Source organism: Lasioglossum baleicum, chromosome 10, assembly GCF_051020765.1.
Source record: "Lasioglossum baleicum chromosome 10, iyLasBale1, whole genome shotgun sequence".
Taxonomy (NCBI): domain Eukaryota; kingdom Metazoa; phylum Arthropoda; class Insecta; order Hymenoptera; family Halictidae; genus Lasioglossum; species Lasioglossum baleicum.
In genome coordinates, this window is record NC_134938.1 from 10,914,133 (window position 1) to 10,930,975 (window position 16,843).

The 16,843-nt window shown below is 39.5% G+C and overlaps 2 protein-coding genes and 1 long non-coding RNA gene across 7 annotated transcripts in view; all 3 read right to left on the minus strand.

The window, feature by feature from the left end:
• LOC143213154 (uncharacterized) overlaps window positions 1-742 on the minus strand; it is a 123,874-nt gene extending 123,132 nt beyond the window's left edge. For 3 of the 4 annotated variants that reach the window (XM_076432758.1, XM_076432757.1, XM_076432756.1), the window contains exon 1: window positions 191-742. In XM_076432758.1, the coding sequence (XP_076288873.1) occupies window positions 191-284 (94 nt within the window). In that variant the 5' untranslated portion in view covers window positions 285-742. The remainder of the gene's footprint in view (window positions 1-190) is intronic. The other variant, XM_076432759.1, reaches the window with a different exon arrangement.
• An 8,333-nt stretch (window positions 743-9,075) lies between these two features.
• Window positions 9,076-11,361, minus strand: LOC143212788 (translation machinery-associated protein 16). 2 transcript variants are annotated; one of them, XM_076431923.1, is made up of 5 exons: window positions 11,201-11,361; window positions 11,003-11,094; window positions 9,751-9,891; window positions 9,544-9,692; window positions 9,076-9,467 (listed from the first exon to the last, which is right to left on the minus strand). In XM_076431923.1, the coding sequence occupies exons 1-5, from the start codon at window positions 11,201-11,203 to the stop codon at window positions 9,313-9,315; spliced, it is 540 nt and encodes a 179-aa protein (XP_076288038.1). In that variant the 5' UTR covers window positions 11,204-11,361; the 3' UTR covers window positions 9,076-9,312. The 2 variants fall into 2 exon arrangements, with proteins under 2 accessions (XP_076288038.1, XP_076288039.1); XM_076431924.1 differs by lacking the exons at window positions 11,003-11,094; window positions 11,201-11,361 and adding an exon at window positions 9,966-10,858.
• A 1,517-nt stretch (window positions 11,362-12,878) lies between these two features.
• On the minus strand, window positions 12,879-16,259 carry LOC143213153 (uncharacterized). The gene is made up of 5 exons (XR_013009884.1): window positions 16,216-16,259; window positions 15,810-15,940; window positions 15,146-15,507; window positions 14,866-15,001; window positions 12,879-14,664 (listed from the first exon to the last, which is right to left on the minus strand). It is a non-coding gene; the product is annotated as an uncharacterized LOC143213153 (long non-coding RNA).
• Between the last annotated feature and the right edge of the window lie 584 nt (window positions 16,260-16,843).

The window sequence follows — 16,843 nt, forward strand, 5'->3', positions numbered from 1 at the left end:
TTAAAAACCAATTGTTCTAGTGTTAACACAATAATTCACCAATTTACCCCAGATCTAACAAGTAGGATACCATTGACTCGATACAACACGGAACGAATTAGCCGTGTTGCTTGATTGTCAATTTTACGCGTGAACATGCGAGAGATTTTCTAGCTAAGAAGGGTAGAGATGGTCGGGCACGAGAACTCACCCTCTGACAGCGATCCCGGAGCGGCAGCGAGCAGTAGAGCCGCTAGGATTAGCAGTTTGGTGAACCAGAGCCTCCACATGTCTTCGCCTCCCATGTAAACCGTATGTATGCGTAGCCTGTTACATGAGCACCAAAAACGCAAAGGGAACTATGAACCTGTCCGCACACCCCGGAGCCACCTTGCACGGATCGTAAGGCCGATTTTTCCGATATGTTTCGATCACGGATCCTGGATCGACGGCTGGAGCGCGGGTGGATAAGGTGAGAGATCCGTCGACCGATATTCGACAGGAGAGGAACAGGTGGAAACGAAAGAAGAAGAAAAGTGACGCTGGGACAGGTACGCGTCGGTCGAACGTGTGTCGCAGCGCGAGAACAATGAAAAATTTTTCCACCTGGTCACCAGACAGAGCGGTTAACGAGAACTCCGGTACTCGACGAGCGGAGCAGCCGACCGATTGACCTTTCTCCGAGTGCGTAACTTTGTCTGTGTCCCGGTGAGGACTGAAGGGGAAGCAAGGCCCGCCGTCGGGTGTTGGGAACCGGAGAAAGGTGTATCGAGAGAGAGGCCAGAGGCGAGCCGGTAAGGCCCCTCTTCTGTCGCTCTTTTACCCCCACTTTACCCGGAGCTCTACCTCTCGTACCCTCTTTCACTAAGCTCGTTCCCCTCTTCTCTGTCCTGCCTTCAGCTCTCCCTAGTCCCAGCTTCTTCTTCCTCCTTCTCCCCACGATAAAGCGAGACCGTTCGCCTGGCGCGAGAGCCTCTTTCCTCGGGAGACTGTTTTGTTGTCATTGTAATTGCACGCCGGTTGGTGCTCGCCGGAAATTATCGTGGACAACGCGGCCTTGACTGATAGCGCGACCTATTTCTCGGATGTCCTTTAATCATCATCCCTCTCGCATTTCACGAACTGAATCTCTCCCTCTTGACAACGGATTTTACGCGTTTATGACAAAAATGAGTAAGTGCAATTTAATATATTGAAAACAACAGACGAATTTTAACCCGGCGTTAGTTAGGTGGGGTCTCACAGACCCCAGAGATTTTAGATTGATGGAACATTGTAACAACGCGTGACAGTTGTCAAGTATTTTTGAATAATACAAATTTAATTTCGTGGATCTGCGTTTTTACTCTGATAAATTACGAACTTCTTAAGCAATACATAATCTTATATTTATGAAAAAGGTATTTATTTCTATAATACAATATATAATATTATTTCCGTAGGGTCTGTGAGACCCCACCTTACCACTTACGATATATTTTCCCACCATACCAACGCCGGGTTAAAATACCGTTGAACATATTAAGGGAGAAAATAAACTTCTACTTCACTTCGGTTCGTTGAACATTTTCATTTTGCATACAGATCCGCTGTCTAATTACAACTATGAAAGGGTGTAGAAACGCGAAGATAGTTTCTTTCCTCTCCTGAATAATACAGTACGACGAGGTGCGACATTAAAACAAAATATGCATAAAGAAAGTTGTCTCATCAATTCCAACGGCTGCGTCCTTTCTCACTTCCTTTCCAACTGTACCATATGTCCACCCGTTACGTCGCACAGTGGGACCTTTCGTCCAAATCGGAGACAAAATCAAAGAACTTTCGATAGAATTGAAGTAGAGCGATGAAATTTTTTTAAAAATTAAAGCTGAAACTTTGCAGAATATGGGAAAAATAGGGAGATTATGGTAAGAACGTTTTTTAACGTTGAGAAAATTCGTTAAACTTGCACAATTTCAAGAAAATTGTGGTTTTTTCAATACCACGCGCGGAAAAACTTTTTCAACTGTTACATTTACGCTAATTTACCTGCCTATTTGCTCGGTTCTAATTGTCGAACACGCCACACCTAATCTTCCGCGTCTACTGAAGAATCTGTGAACTTGAAAGAGTTATTGTCCTTGAACTGCGCCAATTACTCCTAAAATTACTATTAAAATTTTTGTCGCGACAGAAGCCGGTGAAATTGGCATTGTTTGGAAAGAGGATCGGAATATTGCAAATAAATTATAATAGTTATTTAGACACGCGCGTAACACGAGCATTCATAGAAGTTGGATATCTCAAATTGATATGCTAGTTCCTGACATAAACACAGTCATGGCACATAAAGGCCACATGGATACAGTTCGAGTAACCTCCACTATCGTGATTTTGATTGCTTCGCTTTGAACAATCAAACGGTGAACAATTGAACAATTGGACGGTGTGTTTTCATTCTCGTCATAACTGTGTTTATGTCAAGAAGTTATTTCAATATGAAATATCAAACTTCTATGATTAAAATTCATCTTACAAGCCGACGAAACTTTTGCAGGAATTTCTGGCGAAACGCTTGGTTTTGATCCATGGTTCCTTTCACACTTTTCATCCCCATGATGCAGTAGATCATCATCATCATCATATGATCATAGAATACAATGCAATAATAAAACAATTTGACCTTGAAATTCAAGGTCGAGGACAATTTTGCAGTATAACTTCTTTTTACAAATCTTCATCGATCCGAAGATGTAGAATACGCCTATGGCAGCCAAGACCAAACATTTTTTTACACCCTGTACAAACAGCGTGATTATCTGCTCCTGGTCCTTTTATTAATAATCAATTTAAAAAAACTATATTGAATTTGTATTTTATGGATTAATCGAATATTTGTACTAGTTTATTATGGCGTTAGTTTAATAGCCAACGCTACTGTTGGCTAAATGAATCGGTTTGCCGTCAGCAAACATATGTGTCCCCAAATTCAGTAGAAAGTTTCAAATACGAAAATTTATTTGCAAAATAGGTGAAGAGACCTTTACGCTCTCTCTCTATTCTCCGAGGATCTGTTAAAAATGACTTTCCAAAGCAACGGTGCGCCCTCGAGCTTACTAGGTAGATTTACTTTTGCCCGAGGTGAAAAGGAATTTATGGATAATGACCACTTCGAAATAGTAATTGACCTTCTTACCATTTTCTAACGTTAACCTGAAATACTGTCTGTGAATTTCGGGAACAACTATTTCTTGTTTCGAGATGTTCAAAGGAAAAGGATATTGACACTAAATGAATTCCATTACCCTGTTATACAGTGGGTGCACAAAGTATTCGTATGACTTTTAAAACGAATAACTTTTTCAAAATTGAATTTCTTAGGGTTTGCGATTCATTTGAATCGCAGATAAATACTTACAATTTTTGCTATTTTCATAACAACCTTGATCGATTTCGATGAAACTTTATACATGTATATAACTTACTTATTGTTAGACCTCTAAAAAGCACCCTCTAAATTTTCATCACAGACACAGATAAAAAATTAAAAATTCGTCACCTTTACTTTCTCCTTCGCAATTGCGACCAATAACAATTTTTTAAAAAAATTATTTACACTAATAATAAGTGAAGTAAACTAATCCTACGAATAGTGAACTAATTTTTGTAACGTCTAAAAAAAGCTCAAGCTGTTGGATCGAATTTTGAAAAAGTTATTCGTTTTATAAAGGTGTACGAATACTTTGTACGCCCACTGTGCGTACATCTGCATTTACCAAGTCTGCGCTTCTATTTCTCATTTCTAGAACTTTCGATTGCCGAAGCAATTCTACCGAGAGGATTCCAGACAGATCGACAGACGGAAAGGCAGAAGAAATGTTAACAGCGGCGCGACTGCCGTAGCTATTTTCACCGCAACACAAAGCTCAATTTCGCGGTCCACGAGCTAGAGGTGTCTGTCCGTTCGGGATATAAAAAAGCAGCGACGGAAAAAAACGGGCAGGGAGAGAGGGGAGTAATTTCTCCGGTGGAATCTCGGCGACGGAATTCGAGAATCACTCGCTAAGCGAGTCAACCAACATCGACACGAATACTTTAGGAGACGAGGACTCCTCCGAGGCAGAGGCCGCAGAGAGAAGACGTTCGTGAATGTAGGTCCTCGGGTCGCCACCTATAATGCGAACCTCCCACCTTGCGAGCCGTGCCACTATCGTACAGGTTCCTTCAACAACCGTGCCCCCTGTCTCCTGACTCCTGACCGAGTTCATTCAGCGCGACAGGTGGACCACCATGTTTGGAGATGTTCGACCGGATTGGACCGGATTCGGTTTGGCAACTCGCCGTACAGCGCACGGTCTCGTGTGGACGAGTCAAGAAATCGACTTTTTATTCATTGTATTTTTTCAAAGCACACCTTCACAATACTTTTTGAAAATCTCATGCTTAACCCTTGTGTAGTCAACCGGGTGCCCATTTACTGTATTTCTTCATGATTCGCATGAAAATAAACTATTTTGTATCCTGTTTTCAGATAAACTTTGAATTTATTTTTGAATTTCAATTGATGTCTTAATCGAATAATACAGGGTCTGTCCGGGAAGTAATGCGACCACATTTAAAAAAAAAAATCTATTAAACATATGGGTACAAACCTTTAAATTTCTTCAAAGTAGGATCCTTGAGCTTCGACACATTTTTTCCAGCACGATTTCCATGCTTCGTATACTCCCTGGAAGGCGTTTTTTGAAACCTCTCGTAGTACCCTCGTCACAGCCTCTTTGACGCGTTCCGCGCTTTCAAAATGGCATCCTTTTAGCACATTTTTAATTTTTGGAAACAAGATGAAGTCGGCGGGAGACAAGTCAGGACTGTACAGGGGTTGAGGAAGTGTTGTGATCCAACTAAGAAATACCGTTTACTGTTTTCCCCGTAATCTACGGAAAAGTTTTGGTTGGAAGTGCTCGACGAGGCTGCGACGAGGGTACTACGAGAGGCTACAGATAACGCCTTCCAATACGAAGCATGGAAATCGCGCTGGAAAAGATGTGTCGATGCTCAAGGATCCTACTTTGAAGAATTTTAAAGGTTTGTACTCATATGTTCAATAGATTTAAAAAAAAAATTTTGGTCGCATTACTTTCCGGACAGACCCTGTATTCACACCTAGCTAAGAGAGAGAGAGAGAGAGAGAGAGAGAGAGAGAGAGAGAGAGAGAGAGAGAGAGAGAGAGAAGAGAGAGAGAGGCCTCAGAATATATAAAATAATTATTTAAGGGTGCCGGCGCGCCCGTGCAAGAGTGTGGTGGCACACGCACACATCGCTAGATCCGCTGATACGTATATGAAATTACAAGGTTTACGAGAATACAAAATGACGCTTCAACATTGCAATGAGGAGTTCAGAAGCGTTCAATAGTGATTCCTAAAAGTCAACTCTATGTGCGTCCGGTGCCCAAAGTGCATATCTTTACGTTATCAAGGAATAATTTGTAATATTCGGCAGATACACCCCGCCTGTCCAACACCATTAGTATGTCATTTTGTATTCTCGTAAACCTTTTAATTTCACCACACTCTTGCACGGGCGCGCCGGCACCCTTAATCTCTTAATTATTGGTTTTACTATAAATATTCAATGGTCCAGATTTAGGCGTCACTTTTGGCATATGGATCGGACAGGAACATGAGTGAATCCAGCTCGCATAATAAACCAGACGGGAGAAATGGGAAAAGCGGGGCCTCGTCTGGCCCTCCAGCGAGTCAGCAGTTGAGGGAGGGAAGGGCGTAAGTCCTGAACGCGTGGATTTTTTTAGTGGGTATTGGGGAAACCGAAGACCTGTTTCCCCCGAGTTCCACACTACCCACCTTCAGGGGAGTGTACGCAAATGTGTCTTTTCCACACGTCCTTAAACGAAAAAGAACAGCCATCACTTTTATCTTGTCCACACTTGGGGCATTTCACCTTGCGATCCATGTAGAAGGAGAAAACAAGTAAGTGGAAAGGTTTCGGCGATCGTTTTTACGAAATGGTTACGCACAATTGTATCAGGATTATGCAAGCTTCGCAACTGTAGGATAACACAGACGAATGTTTCCCGCGGGTAATCGTAATGTCGGTCGATGCAGCCGATGATGCATAGCGAAGAGGTAACGGTGGAACTAATGTAATGGCGGTTCGATTCCCGGTGGTAGCCGCAGATGCTACCAGGCTTGCGGACTTCGCCGTCATTTTTACGCTTGCTTGGGCTTTACGAGCTCTCGACGTCCTTGCGTTCTGCCGGCTCAATTATACGTGACGATAATCCACCTCGACGTTAGACAGATCCGTGCCGACGAATTAGAAAGTACCAGCCGCGGCCTTTTCAAGTTTGCCACGGGTTTTCTGCATCCACATTGGGAACTTCTTCCGTTACGCGGAAGAACGACGCGGATGACGCGGCGTTTACGCGACCCGTAGAACTGACGTTTAAGCCAGATGCAACAATGCGTCAGTATTTTGTATCGTTCAGATTGGCCGTGCAATAAATAACATATCGTAAGCAACGGTGTCCGCAACAACGTTCCATCACGACGCGACTTATAAAGATTTAGAAGAAACTGATTTTTTGTGAGCTCACAGTAATGTTATAAATGTTTTTGACCAAAACTTCCAGTTGTTCCCAGAAGAATTAGAACCAGAAATTAAATGTTCGAAAGAAATATTCGTTACTGTTCCGAGAACAGCGGAATCGTATTTCACGTCGCAATACCTTCACCGGTTCAGTCGAAGGATGATTGTTTGAACTTTGTACCTGATTGTTTCAATGTACAGTTAGGTCGGTCTTAAAGATGTAGACATAGACCTTCTAATTTGATGATTATTAACCCTAAGGACCTGCAGCGTAGGAAATAGGAATTGCGATAGCACGAAGATTCTCCTCATTAGAAGATGCATGAGGCACTAAATCTCACATAGAAATTGTTTTAAAAAGTGCCTTTCTTATTTTTTCGTGCCGGTTCTACCGATTGTGATTTTTTAAGAATTTGTTTGCACGTCATTTGGTAAACCAATGCTTCTAATTAATCGCGATTAATGGACGTGTCCATGTCAATGCACGTAAATTATTACACTTTCGCATAATTTAGCTGTTTAATCTTCTATAGATCCCTACTGAATCATCGAGCATGTAATTTCATAAAACAATTTATAATTCCGATATGTTTATAGTCTCATCTTTTTTAATTTATCTACACCTTTGTAACAAAATTGAATAGAATGAGTTTTATTTTGTTGTATGATCGCATTATTTTCATACTTAATCCACGAAATTAGACTATTTTAATCGAATGACATCCATATAGTAGAATTACCGATCCTTGCACACTGTAATCTGATAATTATAACGAAACTTTTCCTGTCTTCAATCTTTCTTTCGGAATATATTTCTCGTAAAGCAGTTTTCTCTGACCGTTTTTGCACCATAAACATCCATTATGTTTTTGTTTCGATCTTGACCGGTTTACTGCTGTTTAATTTGCAACACAGCATGGATTGAGCATTGGCTTCGCGACTGCTCAGTTTGGTACGCGATAATTACAAAAACAAATGGTATAGAAAGTGCAATTAACCGGCGAACAAATTTGGAAGCAGCATCGAAGTAATTAGCCACGATCGTTCCAAAATTGGTATTGATTTGTTGACATCGAATCCATTAACGTGGTTTATTCGTTCCTGCTTTTCTTTTTGTTTGAACAGAGATATTGTAGACGAGAGAAGTTATCAACCTATAATGGAAATGCAGAATATACCGATATAATTTAGCAAAGCAAGAGCCTTGCTAACTTTCACTCTTATCCGCGTGATCACCTTCCCCCACTTGCATTGCTCCATCAGATCGATCCAGAGTCTTCCAAAGAAATTCCTTACGGAACCAATAACGTACATATCAAATATACACAGAACATTTAATTTACCTAATTTCGTAACACGAAACTTCACCGAATTTCCATCATTAAGCTATTTGTTAGACATCGTAAATTAGCTTCTGTCTAAAATATTCAGATTCATAAAGAGAGGGAGATTAAAATTGGACATTGAAGAAATTTTAATGCCAGCGGAATTAACCCTTAGCGCTCGAAGGGTAACTGAGAGTCATCACTAAAAATTGTACCATTATTTGAAATATTGTTTACATTATTAAATATGTTGCCACCTAATCATATTGTATTTACATAGACATCATAAACTAGCTTTTGTCTAAAATATTCAGATTCATAAACAGAGGGAGATTAAAATTGGAAATTGAAGAAATTTTAATGTCAGTGAAATGTGTGTGGACCTTTAAGCACAAAATTCCTGTACCATTATTTAAAATATTATTGTGTGAGGTATTTCAATTTCATATCCATAAAATTAAAAATATCATATAGAATGAAATAATTCTAGGTGGGAAGAACTGTTCAATTTTCAATGACTTAAAATAGCTCTCCGAGTGCAAAGGGTTAACTAAAATAAAAATGTTACTGTACATCCCGTTTGTATGCAGTGTCTACAATTCAGGAATCGTATACCTAATTATTTCCTGCTGTGTTCCCATGTTACGCAACAAAAAGAATTAAGAGAAAGAGAACGAATCTAATAAATAGAATCAAAGAAATACAAGAATGAAGTTTTGAGGGATCGCGAACTACACACAGCTTATTCACATGTTCCAGTTTCGTGTGATATTTCGTAAGCAAACTTTTTTTTGGTGTTTCCCTTCCTCGCGACACCTTTGTTCGCTGCTGGAGACAGCAATTAGCGCAATCCGTCGAATTGCGCAAACATAACCGAGCTAATCCACTTTCTTATTTCTTAAAAGAATCTCCTAATGTAGGAAAATACACTTGGAAAAACATACCCGAGACATTTAATGCAAGAGCAGTTCTCTCTCAGAATCTGAGAACTTGTACAGCCTCAATATTATGCATTAAAGTATAGTTATTTTATTCATTAAAAATTTATTTATGTTGGAGTCATATAAAGTTCCATGTAAACAATTATGTAGAAAGTGGAGTGAACAACAATCAAAAACCATAACTCGTCAAAACGTGAAAAATATTGCCGCATTTCACAAAAGTATTATTTCATTCTTCATTATCCAGTGATGAAATGTTTTTATTTACATCAGTTTTACATGAATTACTTTTGCCGAGGCAATAACACGCTATAAATAGAACAGCTTTCCAACATGCTTTTCTCAGTAAAACTCTACACCTTATTTTCCTTCAACTTTCAGAGTATGCTACTGCACGTGGTATTATTCGAATGGTCAGCTAACAAGAAGACCTGTTAATTTCTATAAAAATAACATATATTTTCGTTTTGTCTGTCTTACAATAGCTTTGGTTGTTTGCTGGCCTTTTGTAATGCATCATTTAAATGCTTTTTGCCAAATCTCCTGAATTTGAAATTGGGGAAATATCTTAACTCGCCGTTCCACTTTCTTAGCATGTCGCATTGAGTTGCGTTTAAAATATCAGGTATTTCTAAAACAAGAACATTAGTAACTATGTAGATACATACAATTTGAATTTCAAAATCATTCAAAATGCAGTTTCTTACCTATTCCACATGTATTGTACTCTTCTTGTTCACGTTCCTTGCTCATCCTTAACACATCCTCTCTACTCGCATGTTGCCTGTTCTTCCTTCCACCTATAGAATGTTTTATTCTGATTTGTTCTAATTCTTCGTCATTTCTTGCTATGTACCTACGAACCACATAGAAAGTCATAAATGCATTCTCGTTTTCAGTTCTTGTTTACATACATTTCTAGCAATCGAGCAGTTAATTCAGGAGTATAGGGACAAACGTCTGGTACCATGTGCTCTTGTATCCACAACATTTTCTCCCCTATTATATTGTGTTTTATTAAGCCTCCTAGTTTCGCTTTCTGCCTATTTGAGATTCTAAAACAAAACGTAATTAGTTGCTACTTCTTCCAAAGAAGGTTATATAAATACATTGTTAGCACTGAAGTTACTCGGCGCTAGAAGTCACTGGCATATGTGCCCATAGTTATGAAAGTGCTCTAAGACGTATATTTCTTGTTTCCAGATATTTAAGCCTTTGCCCTATGATTTATGTTACGGTGTTGGTAATTAGTATCTTTTTTGTAGATTGTGGTTTCCTAAAAGAAGAGAAAATTTATATCTATTGTATGTCTATGTATATGTTCTCCAATGGCTGTACATTAACAGAACCCAAATAGAATTTAATTTCTATTTAAAGGAAATTAGTAACATACATATTTATTAGACTCTGTTCAGAATCTTTACAAGCCTGACTCGATATTGTAGGGCAAGCGGTTAAGGGGTAGTCTTATTTCCAATCTCAATAATGCAACAATGGGGTTTTTCAGTAGTCAAAAGCGCTAGATGAAAGATCAATCTAGGCTGCAGTCGTCCTCAAAAGTCCTATTTTTACATTTACGAGGCACTTTCATTATTCGTCAGTGTAATTTGCATTACTTGAAATCATGAAGCTGTGCATGTAGCTATTTTATATGCTGCCGAATAATGCAAAGTATGCTTCGTAAACGTAAAAATAGAACATTTGAGGGCAACTGAAGACTAGATTGATCTTTTATCTAGCGGTTTCCACTACTGAAAAATCCTATCTTTGTAATATTGAGAAATGAAATGGCGCATCTCGTACTCTTGCAATTCTGGAAATGAGTATATCAACACTAAATGAATTCCATATAATGTAAAAATAACAAACACTATCTAATGGTTCATTTTTAATTTAGTTTAAAATCATATGACATGAAATAACTGATATACTCATTTTTTCAAAATTTTGACTTAAACCACTTTCGCAATTATGGGAACATATATGTCGCCTTATAAATGTGAGAAGATCGAAATTATTTAAATTTGTATAGATTCTGATTACAGTACATGCTCTTAATTAAGTGCCATCATAATTTCAATAATTGTGCAATCAGAACACTGATCATTTAACGCATGGTAAGTTTAGTGCTGAAATTTGAAATAGTGTGACAGAAGATCGAAATACTTCTTCGCTCTTTTTACGATGGCAATAGATTTCCTGCTACTTGGATGGGCAATTTTCTTAGCCTTCGAAACCTCCTTTTTCATTGCAGTCGACTGTCAAAAAATATTATCAGAAAGTTAGTACACAGTCATAACAAGGTAACGTTGTTAGAATGTAAATATACGATTATATATAAAATTGAAACTGAATAATACTTACCATGATCGTGGTTTGTTTATTACAGTTTTTAACCTACAATCACCAACAATATTTGACACACACAACACACCGCGTGTGCATCAGTGCATGCTAAGTCACAGACTTAACACATCAGTACAGACATTGCACGCAATGCATTTTTCTGTCTACGGTTCTGAATTACCGACTCCGTAGAAAATGCATTGGTACGATCACCGACCAGATACTATTAAAGACTGCCAGCCTTATGGGAGTTCGTGTCACTCGAATATTTCGGTGTTCTCTTACGCCCTCTAAGATATATTCTGACTGGAGTGAGAAACAGAAGGCCATCGACATGATCTCGTCGGTGCAGAAGGCTACTGAGGAGATTCTCGTCGGTGAGAAGGCAAATCGTCACGGAACCATATTGATCATCATGAATTGTTACATTCTGTACCGAGCAGATATTTCAGACGATGTTGGTTTCAATATTAAAAGCAAAACTCAAGGACAAAGAATTCCGAGAAATATATTATTGAAGCATAATTTTAGGAAAATCAACAATTCCTATTTCAAATTTTATACGCGCCACCTCAGTTTGTAATTTCGAAACATTTCATAAACGAGAATTATTACTTTTCACTTTTTTATACATAAATGTTCCAAGAATCGATCTGGACAGAAATATTTTGAAAAGACTTTACTTTTTTGAATAAATTAATGCGTGCGAATGTTCATGGTTTAAAAGTTATCCTATATTTCGAGTTTTATTGTCTATTTTTACGAAAAAATTAGATGGCAAGGTGGTCAAGGGAGTGCTCGTTAACATCATTAGAAAAAGGAATTGTTATAAACATTAAACAGCCAGATATAATAAATTTATGTGTGAATTGTATCGAATAAATTAATGCGTGCGAATATTATGGTTTAAAAGTTATTACGTATCACGAAAACTATTAGCCACTTTGACTGAAAAATTAGGTGGTCAGATAGCCAAGGGATTGCTTGTGGACATCGCTGTAAAATAGAATTGTTATAAATATTAACCAGCTGGAAATAATAAATTTTTCAATAATTGTCACGGCGATCGACATCGATCGATATTCGGCGGAGTGGGGGGGGCGCCGCTCGAGCTCGGCGGAGTGGGGGCCGCCGCTCGAGCTCGGCGGCTCGGCGAGTACTGATGCCAAGGCTGTGGTACTGTGGTACTAAACGATACCCCCACCATAGCCTACTATTGCCCCTACGTATCCTTTCCAACACGCCCGCGCGCTACACTCACCAGCGTACCTCTATGGATACAGTAGAGGTACGCTGGTGAGTGTAGCGCGCGGGCGCGTTGGAAAACAACGTAGGGGCAATAGTAGGCTATGGTGGGGGTATGGTTTAGTACCACAGCCTTGGCATCACTGTCGGCGAGAGCTCTCCGTCAGTCAGTCAGTCGGGGCGGGGGGACCGGCGTGAGCGGACGCAGTGATGCCAGAGCTGTGGTACTGTGGTACTAAACCATACCCCCACCATAGCCTACTATTGCCCCTACGTTGTTTTCCAACTCGCCCGCGCGCTACACTCACCAGCGTACCTCTACGGATACAGTAGAGTGATACGCTGGTGAGTGTAGCGCGCGGGCGCGTTGGAACACGACGGAGGGGCAATAGTAGGCTATGGTGGGGGTATGGATTAGTACCACAGTACCACAGCTCTGGCATCACTGAGCGGACGTGCTGCGGGACCAGGAGCGCCAGGAGAACCGGAGGGACCAGAGGTGGACCAGAGGTGGACCAGAGGTGGACCAGAGGTGGACTAGAGGTCATCTACAGTTACCCTGGCCTACCTTCAACTGTTCATTCAAGGAACAACGGTAAGTTTGATTACTAATATTTTTCAAAGCTTCCTTTGTCTTTTCAAACTTGTCCTTCATACTTTTGAAATTTTCATCGAGACTTTCGATGAAGACTATTGAGTATTCTTCAAATTTATTAATTTTATTCTTTATAAAAATTACATTTTGAGCGTCCCACTCGTATGCAGGATTATAATTGCTCTTGTGAACTGCTTCGTTGGTTGTATTCGCACTTCTGTGCGGGGTTACAACTGCTCTCATGAGCTGGTTCTCTGATTGTATTCGCACTCATGTGCAGGATTACAATTGTTCTTGTGAATTGGTTCGCTGGTTGTATTCGCACTCATGTGCAGGTTTATAATTGCTCTTGTGAGCCTTCTGCTGTGTCGGACCTTGCTTGTATGTACCAGACCGATTGGAGCCGGTATTCGGCGTCGATACATTGAGAGGGGTGGTTCATTGAGACCTGTTCACTCGTATTGCCATTCTCTCTGTTCGTAATCCTACCCACGTTACCTCAATGCTTTGCGTTGCCTGGTGGCAGATAGTTGGCAGAGAAATTCTCTGTTCGTCATCCTACTCACGTTACCTCAATGCATTGCGTTGCCTGGTGGCAGGTAGTTGGCAGAGAGATGGTGTTACGTTTGAACACTTCTCACTGTCCATTCCTCTTGGTGAGGACACGTCAGGTATCGGCTCTGACCGGAGCTGCACTGCAAGTATTGTACGCGCCGCGTCACCTTCGAACTAGAGCCTTCTGCTCTGGTTCGCTCTTGTTTTTCACTTTGAAAGAATCGGAGCCTTCTGCCTGATTTGCCTTTAATCCCCCGTGGATCGGAGACTTCTTCTCCGATTCACACTTTTTGCCCCGCGATAATTACTCGACATACTTGCGTAATTTAGTATTAAGTCTGTCGTTGTAAGAAAGGGATCCAGAAGGAATATTGCATTCGTTCTGACTCCCTTTCGGGTCTCTTGTGCAGCAACCTCCTCGTGGTGAGACCTGGGCAATCGGTATTATCCTTTATTTGTAAGAACTTTTAGTGTCTTATGAATAAAGGATAATATCGAGCTAATAGCTGCACATTTAATAAATATGTTGATTTTTCAATAAATTCTATTCCTATACCTATTGTCTTTCACAACATTTTGCAATTTTACCTTCCTTCAGATCAAAATATATGTATTATCCAAGCTGATTTGCCCCGGGCGTGAACAATGTCATATATCGTCTGGTTCTATTTAGGTAAAGAGACGGGATAGTATTTCGTCGGTGATAGTATTATAAGGCAATTACAGAATGGGTAAATACTATATCATTCTTCTTCTACTTGACGAGTATCTCGTCGTTGGTAGAACTTTTAGCGATGTGGTATTTCAGATCACTGTAAGTTCCACGTTATCCCCGCGCCCGTCGCGCCCGGTTACCGGTCCCGCTGAATAACACAGGGGCTGACAGTCTTTAATAGTATCTCGTCTGTGACCGTGGGCTGAGAGAGAACGCCGGATTTTAAAATCAGCTAAACGTGATTGTCACCCGTTGAAGGCACGAACCATTATGTAAACATATACCTCTTAGACGCAAAAACGAAAAAAATAGAGGAATCAAAAACTGTTCATTCCCTCACTACTTGGGAGGACGAGAAGCTGCGTTAGAGTCCTGAAATCAAAAAATAACACAAAAAGATATTAAAATCGGTTCGCACAATTCCATTGGCATATAAAAAGATTTTAATTCAAATGCTATTTAAATGATTTACGATTTACGAAATAAAAAGTGTAGGCTGTACAATTTTTCAATAATACTTTGAAAGGAATTGAATGTTCAATAATAAAGATTAATTGTGAAGATATCTCTTACATTCTCTCCCCCTTGAAGAAAGCACGACAGCCCTCGATCTCGGCTATCGATGTCGTCTTTGTCCATCATGGTAGGCAACATATTAGGCGTCCAGATAAGCGCAGGCTCAAAATATTTTATACTCTCGGGGCTCTCTCTGCAACAGAATAAATAAATTCATTTAATCTCAATAGGGAATGAATAATTAAAGTTGAATATTTATTAATTATTATTCATTCACATGGTTCGAAAAAGAGATGTTCAATAACACAATTTAATTGGGAAGATAATTGGTACTCACGCTTCACGTCAAGCAGTATTATTGGACATGATATTTGGTCCCCTCAGGGTTTCAAATTCATTTACCAATCCTCTTCCTCTTTCCACTCTCACCATCGCCTTTTCAGCGGGACCTACTGTTTATGGTGGGTTCCGAACCACCTTTTGCCAACAACACGTGAAAAACACCCCGGGTGGGTCACTTTCCGGTTTTTTACCAGACGGTTAGCCATCCTAGTGCCGTTCACGTTCCACATTGTTTAACTTCGGTGATCTAACGAGAACCGGTGCTTTCAACGGGACTACGGTTGTTGGCACGTCAAGCAGTATCGATCCGGTCTATCACTATGGTCTTTCGATCCATGGATTCTTTTTCCTTCGAATCTGTAACAGAAACAAAAAATTCGTTAATTTCAATCCACCAACAGTTAGAGACTAAATCACGATTAATAATAAATAAATAATTCAAGTTGAATATAAAATCAAAACTAATTTTAACGGAAATTAAATAAACTCGATTTCTATCGCACGACACGAATTGTAATACATCTGATCATCGCGACACAAGAATCCGCGAATTCATAGGACATAAATAATTCGAATTGAATATTTAATAATTTTTCATCGACGTTATAAAAAAAGATGTTCAATAACACAGTATAATTGGAAATATAATGTGTACTCACGCTCGTGTCCTCTCCTGCTTGAAAAAAGTACGCCATGACGCTAGGTCACGCTTTCGATTATCGAAAGCATCGAGTAGTATCGATCTTGGCTATGAATATGGCCTTCGGTCGATGGAATTTTCCCGCGGAATCTGTAACAGAAATAACAAATTCATTATTTTCAATAGGCAAACAGTCAGAATTGAATCACATTTAATAATAAATAAATAATTCAAGTTGAATATAAAATCAAAACTAATTTTAATGAAAATTAAATAACTTCGATTTCTATCGCACGACACGAATTCAAATACAATTGATTGTCACGGTACAAGAGTAAATTATCGCGAGATATTGTGCAAGATTTCTCGTGCATGCGCGGCGATTTTAGCCGTTGTAAAGTCAAATGCTCGATAAAATAGGGTACCTTGAACACCCAGTGAAATATCGGTACTTTCCCGTCAATATAACTGCCTCAGGGTGCCACCACCGACGAGATATATATATTTCCTATATCTCGTCTGTGGTGCCACTGCCTCGTCATCATAATCAATCATAATGTATTGTATAGATACATGATAGATACGTTATTATTTTGGACGTGCATGCGCGAGAAATCTTGCACAATATCTCGCATCTTACCACTGCTTACAATTAGTGGTCTGTAATAGCAATATGAGGTTCTAGAAACACTCGAACGTGTTATATTAGCTTGGAGGGAAAGTTCTGCCGTATCTCAAAGAAAACATTTAAATGAATTTATAACAATATATAATATGTTTAATATTATTCAATGATATAATCTCCATTATGTGTAACAACTTGTTGCCATCTTTCAGATAACCTGTCAATTCCTGTTTCCCAATGACTCACTGTAGCAACATGTGTTTTTCATTTACAAGCACCTGCTTATCTTTCCCTCTAACTAACCTAATAAAACCAAATAGTGAGCCGATTAGTTTATTATAATGAGCATTTCTGCCGCGCGTACCAATTGTGGCGTGACTTGTATTACATTACAATACTATTAGTGAATCGAATTGAAATGAAATAGA

Bases quoted from the DNA above. Each gene is read 5' to 3' on its own strand.
- LOC143212788 (XM_076431923.1), bottom strand. The intron at 9,892-11,002 runs GTATTTCGATCT...GTTTTGTTTTAG, and splicing joins ATCGTAAAAAGAGCGAAGAA to AATCTCAAATAGGCAGAAAG. The intron at 9,468-9,543 runs GTAAGAAACTGC...TTCTTGTTTTAG, and splicing joins GTACAATACATGTGGAATAG to AAATACCTGATATTTTAAAC.